Here is an 18,765-nt window from a genome sequence, read left to right as displayed (position 1 = left end):
GAGTCTGGAGATGATGGCAGCTGGGGACTCACGGACTTAAGGGGCAGGGAGGCTGTTTGGGCTTCTAGCCTGAATAGCTGGTGAAGTGACACAAGCAGCCGAATAGCAAATGGAGGAGGGGAGGCTAGTGTTGAGGGTCCCCAGGGTGGGGGCACCATGGGGGAGTGAAGGATGCTGGGGCAGGAGGAGCAGGGCCTGGATGGCCGTGGGCGTTACCCCTGCTGCCGCCGCGTCTGGCAGGGTGGGCCTGAGGATGGCCGTGAGTGGCTAGTGGTGAAAGGCTAGACCTGGACTCAGTTCCAGCACCTGGTGAGCTCAGTTCACAGGGATGGTTCCTTTACTCAGCAGCAGTGTGGGCACCCCCAGGGAGCAGACGGCCTCCTCTGCACACAGGCTCCAAGCAAACAAAACAAGCATGCGCCCACCTCATGCCCCGTACCCAGCTTGGGTAGTGCACGGAGAGGATCAGAGGCCGTGGAGCACCTGTCCATGCTGGGGGAAGCCGCTGAGGACTGGGCGGACATTACTTGGGCCAGGCATGTAGAGGAAGCAGTGAGCTCTCAGCCACGTGGTGTATCCCATCCCAGGCCCTGGGCCCTGAAGATAGGAAGGTCCCCGCCGCCGCCGCACAGCTGCCACTCACGACACTGCGTCAACTCCAAATAGCCAGTATTAATAATAACGTGGTGTAGAGGTGGGGGCGGCGGCCCCAGGGCAGGCGGAGCTGGGAGAGCTTCCCTAAAGAGTGAAGGCTGCAAAGCCATGGCCCGGAGCTGGGGCGGGGGCCAGGGTCAGGGCAGGGTCAGGGCTGGGGCTGGGGCTGGAGCTGAGGTTGGATAGGCCACAGGGCACCTCCAGGGCTGTCTCTGCTGCTGCAGGGTGAGAGGCCAGCTAGGCCTTGGCACAGAGTGGGTGCTGGGCCGACACCCCTGACTGTGGCCCTCACTCCGGTCCCCACTGCCAGTCAGCGCCGCCCTCACCCTGGCTCCACCTGCCACTCTAGTCCGCCCACCTGGGCACAGAAGCCGGCCTGTCCCCACAGGTGTTTCTGCTTTCTTTCTGCTGTTTCTCTAATGAATGAAAAGTGAAGATGGAGACTGCGAAGAAACCACGGTTACCCTCTGTGGTCTCCACGGCATCACTTTCTCACTAGATTTGCTTTGATTTCCTTACATCATGATGCAAATGTCAGTAATGCTCTTCACTTTCTCAACAGGTGGGGCTGCATGGCCCCCAACAGCGCCTCACATCCTACATTTCATCCGGGACGTCCCACAGCTTCCCAGCTCTGGTTCCAGTGGCCGCTTAAGCCATCATTGTCCCTGCTGTGACGACCCTTCAGGGCTCCGAGGAGATCCTGGGCATGCTTGGGGACGAGGAGTGGGGCTTCCTGTGAACCCCACAGAGCCGGCCGGGGCAGCCCTGATGCTCCTCTGAGTCCGGTTCCTGCTGGGTTCCTGACCACTGTGTTCACCATGGTGGCCCTCACAGATGTCCAAAGGCTTCTCAGTGGCCATACAGTGTCCTGTATCCTACCGTGGGCTGAAAGCTCAGAGAGCTTCACTTTAGGAAGCCAAGAGTGACCCTCATGATGTAGCTTTCCCAGAGAGGGGGTTGCCATGAACAGGCCATGTGAGTGAGAGGTTACCAAGGCCTCTGGACAAGACTTGAAATTCTCAAAGCGCCACTGCTGCTTCCAGCTGGCCATGCGCTAAAGACTCTGCCACCCGCACTCCAAGCTGGGACCCTGTGCTCCACCGGCCTGGCCTCCTCTCAGGGTGGGCTCCCAGCCAGCATGCCCCTGACCAGTGCCCTGCTGTCCTCTGAAGGACCCTCCACAGGGAATCCATTGGTGACTCAAGTTGGAGCCTAGAAACACCACTGAGTACCTGCTGAAGATGCAGGCCCCTGTCCCCTCTGTGAGGTGGGAGGGTCTGTGGTGGGGCCCAGGAACCTGCACTGGGATGCCAGGGGGCTCCTGTCATCAAGATGCAGCCCAGAGCCCTGCACCTGCCACATGAGAGTCTCGCAGCGTCCTTGGGAGCCAGTGCAGACAGTGAAGCGGGGTGGGCTGAACAGAAAGCTGGGCTGCACCCAGAACCTCACAACTGCATCCTTCTGGTCACAGTGCTAACCGTGGCTGGTCCAGGAGCCTCCGAAAATGATCCCAAATCATCTCAACTGGTGACAAAAGGCTGCCAACTGGTGGTGTTCCCGGCCAGTCTGTCTACACCACTCATCTCCTCTATGCCCTTTGTCAATCCCAGGCCTTCTCCTACCACATTACAAACGCAAATTACATGGCTGTAAAGACAGGGGGGCCTCTCTTCTGAAGGGACCTTGGGTCACCAAGAGGTTGCCTTTCCAAGATAAACGTTCAGATTCCAGCCAAAGTCTTCCCTGGGGTCCTCGATGTGAGCAAGGGTGCATCTCCACAGCAGAGCAGACTGGGACCACCCAGTCCGGGACCAGTTAAAGGGAAACCTCAGGAGGGGGCCTCGGAGGGCGGTGGAGAGACCTGAATTCCAGAGAAGGACAGATGTGAAGCTGCACACAGCCCTTTCATCTTGCAGCAAATCCAATCACCTTGGTGAGGGTGATGACTGTGCCCCTTCCTCCCTGCACCTGGCTGTGCCTGCAGGTCCTGAAGTCAGCACAGCGATGGCGGAGGCGGGCCACGGGGTCCCTGCCAAAGCCTGCAGGTTCCTAAGCTCACCTACCGTTGCAGACCCTTCACGGATTCCAGCAGTTTCCCACAATCTCAGGTTTCACAGCAATTCTGTGAGGCCCCCAGGGGAGGGGTCTCCCTCATTTCACAGACGGTGTGGGGGTTCGTGGGGAAACCCAATATGGAAGTTTGAGCCATGGACGCTGGGATCCCTGCACAGCCTGGTGAAGTTGGGACCTGGGAGGGCGGGGCCGGCCCCACAGGATGGGGAAGGGCTGAAGGAGAGTCCTGAGGGAGCCTTAAAACCCCCGTCTCCTGCCCACCTAGCTGCCAGCTGGCCCCAGAGTCCTCACTGCCCCCCCCAGGGCTGAGGGCTCCGCAGGCTCCCGGTGTCCTGTCCCCCCAGCTACCCATGGAGGCTGCAGAACTCAGGCAATGCCTGGGTGTGCACTCTGCTCTCACCACCAGCCCTGGACCCCTCGCTCCACAGTTTGCCTGTTAGGAACCCCCCCCCCGGGGCTAGGGGCTCCTCCTCAGTCCCAGCATCCAGCACCCACCTGGCCATGTGGGTCTCCTGCCTGCCAGGGAGGGGCCACACCGACACTCTGCAGCCTGCAGCCCTGGGGCCTCACTTCTATTTTTGTGGCCAGCCGTGCGGGTCCCCGTGGCCACACATCCTGGGGCCTCCCACAGCCATGCCGGCACATCCTGCCTGGGCGGCCCGGGCCACCTTAACCCCTTCAAGGTCCCGGCTCTGTGAGGGTCATGCGGGCCACGCCCCTGGGCGGGAGTTTCCAGGTAGTGAGCCTGCCTGGGCTCCGGAGCCCCCTCTGGCCCAACCCTCCGGCAGGATTCTATATAAGGGTCTGAAGCCAGGCCAGGGGCCCGCAGCTGGGAGAAGAGCCACAGAGGGCCCACCGCAACCAAGCCAGGTCAAAAGGGCTCCTAGGAGGAGTCTGCCCAGCCCGCGGTCCACGGCCTTCCCGCTGTCCGCTTGGGGATCTGTGGCCAAGGGGACCCTGGCCCGGGACAAGCAGGCAGATGAAGGATGCAGGTGTGGACCCGACCCCAGGCTACCCTCCGCTCCAGATTACCTAAAAACATTCCCCAGCCTGTCCCCAGCCACCAGATGTGGGCTCGACCCCAGCCTGACCCCAAGCTACCCTTCCTTCCAGCCCTGTCCCCAGGCGCCGTCCTGAACACTGGCCCCCCATCGCTCTGGCAGGAAGGGGTGGGCACAGCTCCCAGGGTGGCCCTACGACGTGCCCAAGGGAACGTCGGCAGAAGCCCGTCCAGGGGTTGACACCTGCCGGGGCGTGAGGCCCCCCGTGACAATGCGGAGGGGGCCTGGGCGCCGGGACACTCGCGGGGGCTCCTCCACTGCCATTCCGAGCACCCCAGGCGCCTCCAAGTTCCCAGCGCAGGACACTGGGCAGCGCCGCGGGGGCCGATCCCAGGCCGCCCTGACCGCGAGCCGGGTCCCAGCGCCTGTCCCCAGCCGGGCTGAGGGGGGCGCGGGGGAGACGGCCCCGCTCCGGGAGCGACCGCAACGTGCCCCGCCCGGCTCCGCCCTGCGCCCCTCCCGTCCCCTGCGCGTCCCCTCCAGGACCCGCCCCGCGCGCACCTGCCGCCCGTGGTGCTGCCCTCCCGCGTCCGCCGAGCTCCGCGCCCCGCAGGTGTCCGCGCGTCCTGACGCCTCCTCCCGGGGCCGCGCGGATACTGGGCAGGGAGGGAGAAGGGGCGGGGCGGGGCGGGGCGCGCGGAGGGCTGGAGGGGGAGGGGCGGAGAGGGGCCCGGAGGCGGGGGCGGGGCGGGGCGGGGGCCAGAGCGGCGGGGGAAGGGCGGCGAGGCGGGGCCGTGGGAAGAGCCTCCCCCTCTCCCCCTCCCCCTCTCCCCCTCCCCTCTCCCCCTTCCCCCTCTCCCCCTTTCCCCTCTCCCCCTCCCCCTCTCCCCCTCCCCCTCTCCCCCTCCCCCTCTCCCCCTCCCCCTCTCCCCCTTCCCCGTCTCCCCACCCTCTGCTCTCCTCACTCTTCCCCTCTTCCTACCCCTCCCCGCTGTGCCCGAGACGGGGGAGGGGGCGACGGGGTGGGGACGTGTTGGGGGGCCGGGGGGGGCGACTGCGGGGGCAGCGGGGCGGGGTCGTGCCTAAGGGGTGCAGTTCCTGCCACCTGGGGTCACCCTCGGCCCCGCCCAGAGGGGAGAGGGCTGGACAAGGGGACGGGTCGGAGGTCTTCTGGGGCCCAGGACTCACTTCCTTGGGCTCACCTGTAAAACGGGGTCCCACCTGCCCCCCTGGATCCGAGCCCCCTGGCAGGGAAGTTGTGTCCACTCTGAAGCCCCACAGGGACCCAGCTGCGACCGCCCTAGCTGGACCCTTCCCTGCAGCTTCCCGGGAGAAAGCCGGCGCACGTGGGACAGGGCTGGGGCCACTGGAATGTGGCCCAGCTGAGCTGACCAGCCTGTGACATCAGATAAGTCACTAACAAACCCTTCTGGCCTGTGTTCTCATCTGTGCAGCCGTCCCAGAGCGTCCTGGGGCCCACAGGTTAGTGCACACAGTGCTCCCAGCGTACCAAAGACAGATCACCAGTTAACTAGGTTAGCAGCAGAAATAGGACCCCATATTTAGGTCCTAGGGTAAAAAGGGACAAGAACCCATCTCACTCCTCAGTATTGGAGTGAGTAAGGAGCCGCTGGTCTGTGGGTCATAGCAGAGGACGCTGGCCTCTGCCAGCGCGGCCTTACTGTGGTACCTAACAGTGCAGCAGAAGTTGTTTGCAAAAAAAAAAAAAAAAAAAAGACAAAAACTATAAAAGACCCCACCATTTAATTCTTGTGTCTTCCAAGGTTCAGTGGAAACTTACTGATAACTTAAAAAAAAAAAAAAAGTGAAGTGACATACAAAGGTAAAATCATGGAAGATGCAGACCCAGCTACAGACTTTAGCGTTTGCAGTTGGAGCTTTAAAACGTCTCCATTTAGTGGGTAAAAAGAGGAAGCCTGTTTGAATGAAATGAAAACAAAGCTCTGGCAAGAGGGAGATAAACATTAACCAAGCAGGCAGCGGGAAGTGCAGTCCACCGTGCTGTGCCCACCTGAGGTGAGAACACTGAGGACAGGTGTGTGATACACAGAGACAGACTGAGTTCCGGGAGGAGGGTGCATGGACCGGAAGGAGGGTGTGTGGACCACGCCTGGCTGCAGAATTTCTCCTGGGGGAGCACACGTGTGTTCGGGTACTGGATCCTTGCTCCTGCAAGTTTGCTCCCTGGAGCAGCAGCAGCATCGGTGACCGTGCAGGGACCCCGGGCTCCACTCAGACCCGCGGGGAGTGTCTCCACTGGGGAACCCGCCCTCCCCAGCGTGCAGAAGCCCTGCAGAGACCTGTGCAGGGGACAGGAGAGGGGTCCAGGGAAGGCCAGAACCTGCCAGCATGGGCAGGAAAAGGGGAGGCTGGGCTCAGGGAAGGAGGAGGGATGATGTGAGAGGGACAGGAAATTAAAAACCCAAGGAACTCCCTCAACCCAGTAACATTTCTTCACATAATTAGTCCCGGAGACAGGAAGGGCTTGTGACTAGCAATGCATTCAGGAGCTTTGAGAGTCGGACTGGAACAGGCTTTCCTTCTCACAGGTGCCAGTTAAAAAGGTCAGAGTGGCCCACAGAGTGGGCCCAGGTAAGAAACAGGTGTTTCTTACCTGTTTTTTGTTGTTTTTTTTTTGGAGACCAACGCCCCCTTTCTCACGCTGGCATCAAAGACCCTCTGGTAACATAGCACATTCTGTCAGACTGTCAGACAGGCTGAATTAAATATCATTTAATCGAGCAATGAAAGTCCAAAGGGAGGCTGCCTGTGGGAACCCACCCTGAGGATCTCCTGCAGGACGTGCAAGCAAATGGCACCGCAGCTGTGGAAAAGGAGGGGACAGGCAGTGACCCCAGCCAGCCACGAGCCCGCTTCACACATTTGTGCAGGGTGCAGGCTCAAACCCACAGGTGCGTGGACAGTAGGCACCACACTGGAATGGACTTTGCCAGGAAGCAGGGATTTCCACCTGTTATCCTGAAAGATGCCTCCGCCTGCACACCGTGGATGGGCATGGAGCTGGCCCGCAGCCATCGGGGGACAGACAGACAGACAAGAAGCCAGAACGTCTTCTCCATGAAAGCTTTCCGCCTTGGCACACAGGAAACCAATGCAGCTAAAATACAGAGGACAAAACCCCAAGATGTGTGTGCCTTCAGAAAAGGCTAGGGCGCATTCTAAAGTTGAGGCAATTCAAGAGGAAATTAATTCAGCCGAGGACAAAGGCCCAGAGCAGCGCATCACAGGTTGCCCGCGGTGTCCTGCTGGGGCCGAGCTTGTTAGGGCCAGGCAAGGCCTTTGTGCTCCACCAGCTTTCACAGCCTCAGAAGCCCAGTGGGGCACAAGGAGATGACGTCACAAACAGGTTTCGCTGCGAGCGCAGCAGGAGGAGCAGAGACCTCAGGGACAACTCCCATCAGGGCGTCACGGCCTACCAGTCAGCAGATCCCGCAGGAGCTGAGGCTGCAGGGGAAAGCCGGATGGACGCCGCACTGTACCACAGCCACAGACTCCGCACACGTGTCTGGGCTCTGAACTTGGATGGGGGGAGTACGGCCTGCCTCTGTGGATTCCACGTAAGTCGTGTGACACAGCGAGCTCAGGTATCAGGCACCTGGGAAGCCGTGGCGCCCATGCCTGTGACCCCAAAGGCTGGAATCCTTCCAGGGCATCTCCGTGTGGTCACTGTGTCCTATAAGCAGTTTAGGAGGGTTCATCTGCTTCCAAATTGTTTCAATTTCTCAACTTATTGTTGGAAACTTTACCACTGGAGATTAAATGCTTTATGTGAAAGCATAGCTCCCACAAAGATGTCTGTAAGGGAAAGAAAAGGAGTGATCATATCTCAGGTGGAGGACACCTCTGCGCTCGCCTTACACAGCCGAGGAAGGCGGTGACAGCATCTTCCCACCTACAGAGAAAAGACCACGGGGCCCCATTGTAAACCTGTAGCCACCTGGTTTGTCTCGGAATCTGTCCTCCTGTGTTGGACACGTCGCAGGCAGACTCGGGCCTGGTCCTTCTGGAGTTCGGGGCGGCTGGAGGGAGCAGGACAGGCCTACCCTGGCCTCTTCCAGACTCCAAATCTGCACAAACCCTGCCTAGACAAGACAGCGGTACTGTCCCTCCCTCGACCCCTCCTCCAGAATGAAGGCGCTGAGGTCTTGGCTTCTTAGTGCCCAGGTGCCATCTGGCTCTGCCTCACGGGCTCCAGCTGTACAGGGAGGGCTTCCTGCCAGTCCTTGTCCCGAAACCTCTGGCCAGTGTGGTCTGGCTGGCTACAGCCTGCAACTGGCACCCAGCACCTGGAATCCTCACTGGGAAGTTAAGCCGGGCAGGGGCCCTGCGTCTGTGTCCAGCCAGCCCCATGGTCACTGAGTCCTTCCTGCACCCCACACCCCGTGCTGGACACAGGGCTCAGCCCGGAGCAAGGCAAAGTCTCTCACTTCTTGGAGCTTACGTCTCAGTAAAAATAGACAGAAAATAGGTTAATGAACACAGACACAGCCTCCAATCGGGGTGAGATTCATGCTGTGAAGGCAAAGAACACAGACCAGGAGGGTAGGTGGGGCGGTGGCCTGCGCCAGGGCCCGCTGGGAAGCAGAGCCAGACAGGACCCAGCCGTCCCACGAGGGCCCAGGAGCCGTCCAAGGAGTGGGAGGCAGATGTGGGTGTGTACGGAGACAGAGACAACAAATATCGCCACCTTTTGGGGAGAATTTTGCTAAAACGAGGTGAGAAACAAGAGCTGAGCCGGGCTGGGAGGGTCAGGGAGGGTTTCTGTTTGAGACTCTCCTGCTGCTCCGATGACTTGGCCGACTTGGCGGGCAGGAAGACAGTGATGCCGCCACAGAGACGGCGAGAGGTCGCCCGGCCGCCACAGCCCGCCCTCCCCCTAGGGCGACAGTGAGGGGTCACCTGCCCGCCACGGCCTGCTCTTCTATTAGAGTAAACACTGATGTCTTAAGAAGTCAGGAAGCCATGTGAGATGAGTGAGATGCTGATTTTAGCCCTACATTCGTGCGTGCTGCCTCGGCTCATCCTCTGTGGGGCGGCTTGCCTGTTGCCATGTGTCTGGCTCTGCCCTGCCCTGCCCTGAGCAGGGGCCCCGGGTGGCTTCCTGGATGCCTTTGCGGGTTGGGGACGCCTCGGACCCTCTTGGTCCACTGCAGTCACCCAGGTTGAGCCACTCGGACCGATGGCAAGTGAGCTCTCCTGGTGGGTTCCAGGTTGTCATCCAAAGAGCAGCCATGGCCCTAAACACCCCTCCAACCCCACCCCACCTCCGCGCAGGCCCGGATCCACCCGGTAGGCCACTGCCCTGCAGGCTACTGCGGCTGCTCCCAGGTGTGACCGCCCTGAGGCCGGACGAGGCGTTTCCATGGCCCCTCAGAACGGAGTGTTGGGGGTTGAATTGTGGCTTCCAAAGAGAGATGTTGGAATGCTAACTCCCAGTGCCTCAGAACGTGACCTTGGTTGGAGACGGAGTCTTTATAGAGGGGACCAAGCTAAAAGGAGGTCAATGGGGCAGGCCCTGACCCCAGCGCCACGTGGAGAGCGCCCAGAGGAGATGCAGGCAGAGGACGGGGCGGTGCTTCCACACCCAGGGAGACCCGGGGGTTAGTGCACAGACGGCCTCTGCAGTGCGCTCATAGGAAACGTATTTCACCCACGCTTTTGAGACAGGGACATGGCTCTTCTTCTCCTAGCAAACAACTTTTGATTCCAACTTTTATTTCTTCTCCGGGCTCCATCCTCCTTCTCCATCTCTCTCGGTCCCAGGTGCTGCTGGCATGTCCCCTTTGCTGGGACACCGGAGGACACCCGAACAAACCAGCCTGTCAGAGCCTGGAGGCTGCCCCAAGCCAGCATCTGTGGTTCCACATGAGCTAAGGGCCATTTTATGCCAGCCTTGCTCTCCCTCCAGCCCTTCTGGGCTTGGCTGGCCTTCCCCCCTCCCCCCGATCCCTCCCAGCAATCCTGTCCCAGGTGAGAGAACGAGGCTGGCATGGAACAGCCCTCAGTTGACGTGGGGGAGCAATGGATGCCCTGGGCGGGCTGGTGGATGCCAGAACACCCTGGAGACACCTGAGGATGCCCCAAGGACACCTGAGGACACCCCGAGGACCCCTGTGGATACCCCAAAGACACCTGAGGATGCCTGAGGATGCCCCGAGGACACCTGGAGTATGGAAAGGTAAAGATAAGCCCACATGAAGATGCTGAGAAGCCAAGGAAAGAGAGGAAAGCATTTCGGAGAAACCAGGGAACGAGAGGAAAGCATTTCGGAGAGAATCCAGGGCGGCTGTAGGTTCATTCACCCCACAGATGCCTTTGGAGCACTGCCTGTGTGCTGCCTGTGAAAAGTAGCCCCTGACTTTGTGGCGTTCAGGAGCCAGCAAAAGTCTCGTGTTTAGAATTCCAGCCTGCGAGCCAGGGACCCCGCTGTCCCCCCTGGGGTGTTTCCCAGGTGGCCCTGAGCTGAGACTCCATGGGAAGCAGGTGGCCGAGCAGGGAGAGGAGATGTGGCCAGGTGGGACTCAGGCACCAGCCGCCAGGGATGCTCTAGATTTCACCCCAAGGCCCCTTTCCAGGCACCCAAATGGAGCCGGGATCCCAGGAGTTGGACCCTGGTGGCGTTTTGTTTTTGAAGTTGGTGTTTCCAGACAAGACACAAAACCGCAGAGTATGACATGGCCCGGCCGGGTGGGGACTCAAGAGAGGGCGAGGTCAGGGTTGGGACGAGGCCACGGCCTCTGGGCCAGGGGGCATTCCGGGGGCTCCGTGGCAGCACTCAGAATTCTGCCAGGGGTGGGAGTGGCAAGGGGCAGGGAAATGCCCTCTACTTCAGAGTGGGAAAGGCTGGGTTCAGCCAACAGAGCTCAGGAGGCTGAAGAGCCTGGGGTTTGGTCAAGGAGAATTGGGATAGAAAGGGGGCATCTAGACCCCAAGAATGAGGTGGCAGGCGGGGACTTGGCAGAGGTCGGGGAGGAGCTCCTGGTGGGGACGGACCAGAAGGTTGGGAAACCCAGTCCTGTGCAGGCTCCAGGGCAGTCAGCACCAGGGCCCCGCACCTGGCACACCTGGTACCCCTGCAGGGGTGGCGGCCGAGGGAACAGCCAGGGCGGGCCCACACAACCCACAGTGGGCTTGTCACCTTCATCCCACACAGAAGCACGCTGCAGGAGTGTTCTGACTGTACAGTCTCTAACAGCAGAAAATGTACACACCACTTGTGTGATTTTCTTTATAAAGAAACTGAAGCAGATTTTTATTCTTTATTGCAAGCAGATTCAGGTCTCCTGCTTAGATAATCTAGAGAAAAGTCCAATATAATATTACCAAGTCAGTTTATCTACAGAAATAAAAGTTAAAAACAGGAGCATACAAAATAAACTTTACAGAAATGTTAGATTTGGTTTAATTTATATTTTAACTTTTCAAAGCAGATTAATGATCAGTTAAATGTTACTGTGTGGAGGCTTGATTTATGTTAAATGCACCTACTATGTTTAATAATTTAAAAATAAACTCCAGTATTTATGATGATCACAGCTATGGATACCATTCCTATTAAATACATTTTTGAAGACCTTCTTTTATTACATTACATAATGAATAGACATTTTAAATGGTAGCGCAGACATTATAATTTTAAGTCAGACACAATATATGCATATTAAAATTCTGTATACTTTGATAAAGTAAAAAATAAAGCTATATAAATTGATCTTTAGATTTTTTCTGCAAAAGTAGAATCACACTTTCATGACACTTCTAACACACCCCATCAAAGCTGCTTAGAGACACAGTATCAGAAAGATTTTCATTCCAGTTCACCCACCTTTAGCTTAAAAAAAAAAAATTGCATTTGCCAACTGACATTTTTCCTGTTTTTAAAGTTACAAATGGGTAACTTACTAAAGAAATGTAGGATGCAAGGACCTGCATATCAAGATGTTAGACACTGAGCTGCCAAATAAACAATATTAACATTAAATAAAAGTGGCTGCATTATTCAATACTAGTCAGTGCAAAACACATGAGCTGAGTGGTTTGAAGAACAAGGCTGGAGGTTTCCTGCTACGGCACCGGACCCCTGGCCAAGGCTCAACTCAGAGAAGTCACAACACCCTGTCTAAACATTTGTTTAAACGCTCAGCAAGCCAAGCGGATGGTCACCCTGTTGGAGAAGCTGCCGCATCTGGCCTCCTCCCTCGAGGTGGTGTGGACTGCTTGTTCGCCCCATCTGCTCAGACACAGGCTGGGTTGATTGGGGCTTTAGGAGGCCACGGCCCTTCCCAGCTGGCTCGTGGCAGAAGACTGGCCGTGCTCCTGTGTGCAGGGATGAGGTGCGGCGTGGGCGTGGCCAGTCCTGCTGTGGCCACCTGGTATAGGGCTGAACCAAGGGGAAGTTTTGGCTTGTGGGGCTGGACCTCCCTGAAGGGGAAAGGATCTTGTCCAGGGCACCAAGCACTGCCCACAGAGCAGCTGGTGTAAGTGAAGCTGTGACCTCAGCCCCGGGCCTGCTCTGCAAAGCCTAGACATTCTGCCAGGAGGGGACTCTTCATCCCTGGGAGGCGTGGGCTACGAGCCCCATCTTCCCATGCCCGGCCAGAGGCTCCTCACAGGCGCCCTCAGGAAGGAGGCAGGATGCAGTGCGGGACACCAGGACAGTATGCACTTGCTTGTGGCACATGTGTGCACACGTGTGCGCGTGTATGTGTTCACATGTGCGGGAGCCTGCATGTTTGTGGTGTGTACATGTGTGGGAGCTCACGTGTGTATGGTGTGTGCACACGTGTTTACGCCTGGGAGCTCTTATCTGTGGTGTACACATGCATGTGCATGTATGTAGGAGCCTGTGCGTGTTTGGGGTGGGTACATGTGCATGTGTGCTCGTGTGCAGGAGCCTGCATGTTTGTAGTGAATGTACATGTGCATGTGTGTATGCATGTGTACAGGTGTAGAAGCTCATACGTCTCTCTGGTGTGCATACACGTGTGTGTGAGCAAGCCTGTAGGAGCTATGTGTGCTTACATGTACATGCATGTATCACACATCTGTGTGTAGGAACTTACACCATTCATGGTATGTGCACATGCATTGTGTGGAGCGTGCACACGTGTCTGTGGTATGTGTACACATGTGCACGTACTGCATGTATGTCACACGTTTTGGTGTACATACACCTGTGTACATGTGTCACACTTGTGTACATGTTTGTGTGCATGCATGTGTGCAGGAGCTTGCATGTTTGTGGTATGTACATGTACATATGTATGCATGTGTTCCCGTGTGCAAGCCTGCAAGTGGACATGGTTATGAGTGAACGTGGAGCCAAAAGCCTGGGACACACATGCAGCAGACCCACCGTGTGTGTCTGAGACGGTCTGTGGCAGGGACTGGGTGTGAGTCATGCAGTAGGCCCACTGTGCGTGTCTGAGATGGTCTGTGGCAGGAACTGGGTGTGAGTCGTGCAGCAGGCCCACTGTGTGTGTCTGAGACGGTCTGTGGCAGGGACTGGGTGTGAATCAGCGACTGTGTCTCTGACCAACATGCTGAATTACAAATTGTCAATTTATTAACCTGTGCAGCAGCAAATAAGATTTTCAAAACTCGACAGAGTGCTCAAAGTTGACATTACTTGCTTCAAAGTTAGTTTAAGGCAAGTAAATACTAACTACTGTGAGGTGGAAAATTGTGTGCAAACCCTGCCGTGTCGCTCACTGAGTCTTCTCATACTTTTAGTTTTTATCTCATGCCCCTTATCGATTTCAAATGATCAGGTACATTCATTTAATAATTTCCCAAGCAATTTTTTAAAAGACGTTTGGGAGTGTGCAAAAGTTTAGTGACTTTCACACTAAGACTTGTTGTCAGAGGTACATGGTGACTATCTCCACACAGGCAGAGCTGGGACCCAGCTTACTAAACCTTCACATGAGAATCTTCTATTTTTAAGGCTGAAGGATGGAAATTAACAATGAAACACAGAAAGCAGAGGAAATTGCAACAAATTGTAAAGAAAAAGTATAGCAAATTATCGTACCTTAAATATACTGTTGAACTAATCACTGCCACCAGAAATACCAAGAAAGGAAGAGGTGTGTGTAGAGAATAAAATCAAATCTGAAAATTCACATTCATCAGAGATTGGAACATTCAGTCAAAACTCTCACCAGAATCTAAATGTAAAGTGGCCAAAATTACATAAACTTAAAAATGAAAGCTTTAAAAACCTATTTTTAAAATTAGACAATATGTTAAATAAATGAATAAAAGAGATATAAACAGCTATGAAAATACTTCAGTGCAAAGGCAATTTTTAGATTTCTAAAAAAATACATTACAAATAATTTGTTAACTGAACATACAGAGAATCTGCCCCCCATACAGGTATTACATATATGCCCATATTGGGTTCTTAAAAAGGGCTGTAAAAATGCACACACCGTTGTTTGCGGGGGTAGCGTGGGCAGGGCTGCCAAGCCAGGGCGGCCGCACGAGGACCTCGGGGCAGGGTGGAGTCCTCCCCGTTCTGTCTGCTCAAGCGGGTTGCTCACGACCCTCATCTTTGGTGTGGTGTTTATCTGTCACCTTAGTTTATCCCGACCACTGTGTTCACTGTTCTTACCGCCGATTTATCCTTCAGTTCAAATAAATATTGTACAGGTAAAAGATTATACAATCAAATGGTGAAATCTGAGCTTCCAAAACACCTACCGTCGAGCACCTCGGAAACACCCTCTGGGTTTTGCCGGCCGGAGCCCATCTGACGGCGTGGCCAGCATGGCTCCGGGCGGGCGTGGCCAGCGTGGCTCCTCCTCCAGCGTCTGGTACTTTCCTGAAAGGCAGCAGTACCGAACCTCACAATGAAATGTCTTCTTTAAGGACCATTAAGGCTACGTCAAAGATTATTTCCAGAAATAGAAATGCCAGTACAGACAGCAACAGGGACTTTGTATCACAGCAGCCCTTGGGTTGCTAACCCACCCAGAGCAGCGCTGGACAGAATCCCAAGACGAAGGAGAGCCCTGCATGGGGACATGGGGATGTGGGGGCAAAGGGATGCAGAGCCTGGCGGGCGGAGCTGCAGTGTGGGAAGCGGGCAGAGGTGCGGTGCTGCCTGCTGGGATCCACCCCATGTCCTGTGGGCCGCCCCCATCAGCCCGAGACAGGTTCTGGGGCACCAACACCACCTGGGTGGTGACCGCTCCACGGGGACAGAGGATGTCTGCCCATCACACTCAAGTATCTGTCTCCTGGCCCTCGCACCCATGAAATCAACATTCTCTTGTAACAGTGGACTGACGGCTCCGTGCTCTGGTGAGTGGCTGATGGACATCCTGGCACTTGTGCTGCAGGGCTGGAAGCCACTGGCGTGGCCTTGTCCTCCCACATGGCACTGCTTTCTGCACGAGGCGATGATAGGGAGACCGAAACTCAGCCAGCCCTGACACACAGGCCTGGACTGAACCACAGGGAAGCCGCTCCCAGATGAGCAGGACGTGCCGTGCGTCCACAGGGATGACGGTATCCGAGTGACCTGGCCCTTCCTACAGCACGAGGATTGGAGGGTTGTCGAGGAAAGGACGCAGGAAACAGCAGCAGATGTCCACACGTGGGCCACCATGGGGGCCTGGACGGCTCTTCTCTCCCAGCGACGACAAAGGCGGATGATGGTAGGTGGGTGAAGACATGGACCTGGGGGAATGGCCTCTGCATGACAGCACACAGGGTGCGCCAGCAGGATGTCCCTTCTGAGTCAAGCTGAATGCCCGGGGGCCACCAGTGTGGCTCAGCAACTGCAGCGGTGGGTCCAGGCGGCCAGCGTGCCACACTCGAGGGCAAGGCCTGTGACCCCCCTCCTTGCCTGCTGGGGGCCAGGAAGAGGCGTGTGCAGTCTCCACAGGCTTAGGACCATCCATCACACAAGCAGTTGAACACGGGACCCAGGGCAGCTGTGACTCGGGCTGGAACTGCAGTGGTGACGGGAACCGCTGAGGGCGGGTGGGGGCTCCACGGACACCTTCCCCTTCCAGGCTGCGAGTGTCACCTGCTGAGAGCGGGAGCTGTACCAGGCGGCCGAGGGACAGGTGCTCTGGTAGCCTGGGCTCTGCAGAGAGGCAAGAGGGGTGAATTCTGAGTCGCGGTCCCGAGGCTGTGCGCACCCATTCTGCTGAGAGAACGAGACACACGGTCAGTCTCAGGGATCCCCACGGGGCTGCTTGGGGTTACCTGAGCCACTCTGGGATGCACTCACTACCATCGCCTCCTGCAGGAACTGCTAGACTCAGCTCAGGACACGGCCTCGTCCTGAGGGCAGGCTGGGCAGGATCCACCCCACTGGAGAAGCCACACGGAGGCAAGGGGTCTCTGTCTAGGAATGAGTGCCTCTCCCTTTTGGTACCAACAGTGGCCATCCCCGTCCCACCATCCCAGGGAAGAACCCAGGGACCCCAGGGATACAGGCCATGGACGGGAAACCTATGAGCTTCCTCCCTATAGCTGGCTTCCTGTGCAGTGAGAGCTTGAATGCCATACCAGTACCCAGAGACCCTCGAACAAAAGGCGAACTCAGTGCCCCAGAGAGGGCAGGCCCCACCCCACAGGGACTGGGCTGATGGAGAACTGGACATGCTCGGCTTGTGTCCTGTTGGCATGTTGCCTTGGGTGTCCCCACATGGATGGGGCCTACATGGCTTCTGACAGCCCACTGGGGCCCCGGATGTGCAAGAGCCCTGCAGGTCTGACCAGCGAGGGGAGCGGCAGGACGCATCTGTCTGATGGGGGGGCCGTCCCCAGGTCAGCCCACTTTTAGACCAGCCCACTTTTAGACCAGCATTTCCAGTGTCGGAAATGCTGGCAGGAGCAGGCGTCTTCATGGCCTCCATGTCTGTCAGAGAGGCACAAGCTACGTGCTCCGGCTGGCACACAGAAGACCTGCACTCACACTGCCTGGGCCCCAGTTCCACAGAAACCACGCAATATCCACGTTTGATTTCAAAGCAGGCTCCTTCCTGAGAGGCCTTTTAGGTGAAGCCGTTTCCCCCAAGGACCAGGACTGTGAGCCTGTATCTGATGAAGCTGGGCCTGGTCAGGCTGCGTGCTGTGTGTGGGGGGAGTGTGCACGTGTGTGGGTGTGCACAGCATGCTCCATGTGTGGTCAGCGTGCCCTCAGGCGTGTTACTTACCTGGGACAGCAAATGCATGTGTGTGTAAAGAGAGCTGCTCTTTTTCACCGTGAACCTTTGTTATCAAAGAGCACAGCACAGCACAGCAAAACTTTGGAGGAAAAACAGGTCTGACAGTCACAGCACACGGGCGGCACGCAGCAGCCGCACAGTTACCTAGCGTGGAGCTAACTGCGCCTTGGCTGCCGTAGGAGGTCCTTCAGGAGGGGCCCGTCGCTGCTCTGTGCGGCCTGGACTGGAGCCTTGTGCTTCACGCCCCTCTGCAAGGCGAGGAAAGACACTGAGCAACATGGGCCACGCGGGGCTGCTGAGCCGGTGCCCACGAGCACCAGGAGCACTCTGGCCTCTGCCTGCACCATCCGTGGGACCCCAGCAGGAAGAGGCTCTAAACCTCTGTTGGAGGCTGCATGGGGTGTCACGGAGCGGCCAGGGCGAGGGCTCAGGGGCTTCTTGGGAAAACACTGTCCCAGCAGGGCCGCTCCCATGAGGAGCCCAAGCCCAGAACTGAGACAGCGACAGGCTCAGGGACAGGCCACGGCACCTGCGGGAGGCAGAGGGTCCAAGGTCCCTCAGCCGGAAGGTCCACCGGGCACCTCTGGAATCCTGGAGCCACATGTTCAGCCACACACCCACTTCCATGGCAGACAGCGAGCCCCAGGAGCCGCTCTGCCAGGGCCCTGCAGCAGAGTGTCCCGAGGCCAACATGCTCACAGAGCTCCACTGAGATCTTGTAGCCCAGCCTTATTCAAGGAATGAGGGAAGCGCGGGAGCTGAAGAACTGCGGGCTTGGAATTGCAGAACTGCAGGTCCGAATGGGCAGACGCCCAGGTGAGGAGCAGCAGGAAACAAAGGAGGAGGCTGCCACCCTTCCCAGGGACAGTGATGGAGAAGTGAACTGCATGCAGACACGCAGAGATGCCAGCACAGGCATATATGTGCAAATCGCACATATATATACGTCAGGCCTGTGGTGCTTTTCTTTTCCATAGGAACAGATGAAAAGAAAGCCATCCACTGGAAGTAAAATATGCCCCACGTGAGGGCGAGTGACATGTTTATTCCTCCAAAGTTTTGCAGAATGCAGGTGGTCTCAGCACCACAGTGTGTTCCTGTGTGTGCCGGGCACGTACTGGCTGCAGGCGCTTTGTGTTCAGGTGCGGACACCGGCCCTGCCTGTGGGGGTCACGCCAGGGCCCGAGGCCTCGCAGGCAGCAGGAGAACGAACCTCTGTGCCACTGTCTCTACACAGCCGGGCTCGGCTTCTGCACATGTTCAGAAGCAAATCAGCTCTCAACAAACTACATCATAGTTAGAATGCATATTTTTAGCCTACAGTTGGCATGATTTAATTAGTTTCTTAAGGACCTCCTATGAGTTATTAAAGTGTTCCTAATAATTTTATCCCAAATGTTTTCAAGTACAGAAATGGTGAGATGAAATTCTGCAATTTAATCTAACAAATTCTGATGACACTAAATTAGAAAAATTTTGATTCCTATTAATTGCTTGGACTTAAAAAAGGACCATTTTATCAGTTACAAATCGTGTTTAAAATATATAGAAGATGATGTTATTAAAGGGAAAAAAAGCCCTTTTCTGCTCTGGGCATTTTTCTAGGCTGCATTTGGTAAAACAGTAAAATACCAAACATGCACTTTCAGAGCATCGTTAATTTGGAGGCACGCGTGAATGCGGGCTTTGGTGCCGGAGCACACGGCTGAAAGACAGAACGCGACTTCAGGACGGCACGCAGGCCCCTGCAATCTCGGTGCTGACCACGGATGCCACCGCAGGAAAATGGCGTGGGAATGCCT

General features: G+C 56.7%; 3 protein-coding genes across 14 annotated transcripts in view; all 3 read right to left on the bottom strand.

Annotated features, from left to right (window-relative positions):
* Positions 1 to 4,385, bottom strand: part of MCF2L (MCF.2 cell line derived transforming sequence like) — a 194,006-nt gene extending 189,621 nt beyond the window's left edge. The window contains exon 1 of one of the 3 annotated variants that reach the window (XM_030922075.1): positions 4,293 to 4,385. Coding sequence is in view for 1 of the 3 variants with exons in the window: in XM_030922074.1 (XP_030777934.1) it covers positions 3,226 to 3,233 (8 nt within the window). In the remaining 2 variants the exon portion in view is untranslated. Of the gene's footprint in view, positions 1 to 3,225; positions 3,347 to 3,974; positions 3,997 to 4,292 lie in introns of those variants that run through there. The other 2 variants (XM_030922076.1, XM_030922074.1) reach the window with 2 other exon arrangements.
* Positions 4,386 to 11,000: 6,615 nt separating this feature from the next.
* Positions 11,001 to 14,329, bottom strand: LOC115894611. The gene is made up of 2 exons (XM_030922408.1): positions 14,210 to 14,329; positions 11,001 to 12,780 (listed from the first exon to the last, which is right to left on the bottom strand). Exons 1-2 carry the CDS (start codon positions 14,327 to 14,329, stop codon positions 12,322 to 12,324), a joined length of 579 nt encoding a protein of 192 aa, XP_030778268.1. The 3' UTR covers positions 11,001 to 12,321.
* The window catches only part of ATP11A (ATPase phospholipid transporting 11A), a 185,047-nt gene continuing 179,597 nt past the window's right edge, over positions 13,316 to 18,765 (bottom strand). For 2 of the 10 annotated variants that reach the window (XM_010360082.2, XM_030921881.1), the window contains one exon: positions 13,316 to 15,936. In XM_010360082.2, the coding sequence (XP_010358384.1) occupies positions 15,685 to 15,936 (252 nt within the window). In that variant the 3' untranslated portion in view covers positions 13,316 to 15,684. Of the gene's footprint in view, positions 15,937 to 17,107; positions 17,212 to 18,765 lie in introns of all 10 variants that reach the window. The other 8 variants (XM_010360085.2, XM_030921883.1, XM_030921882.1 and 5 more) reach the window with 8 other exon arrangements.

This window comes from Rhinopithecus roxellana, chromosome 18, assembly GCF_007565055.1.
Source record: "Rhinopithecus roxellana isolate Shanxi Qingling chromosome 18, ASM756505v1, whole genome shotgun sequence".
Taxonomy (NCBI): Eukaryota; Metazoa; Chordata; class Mammalia; order Primates; family Cercopithecidae; genus Rhinopithecus; species Rhinopithecus roxellana.
Note: the sequence above shows the minus strand (reverse complement) of the source record. Positions and strands in the feature narration are given on the sequence as shown.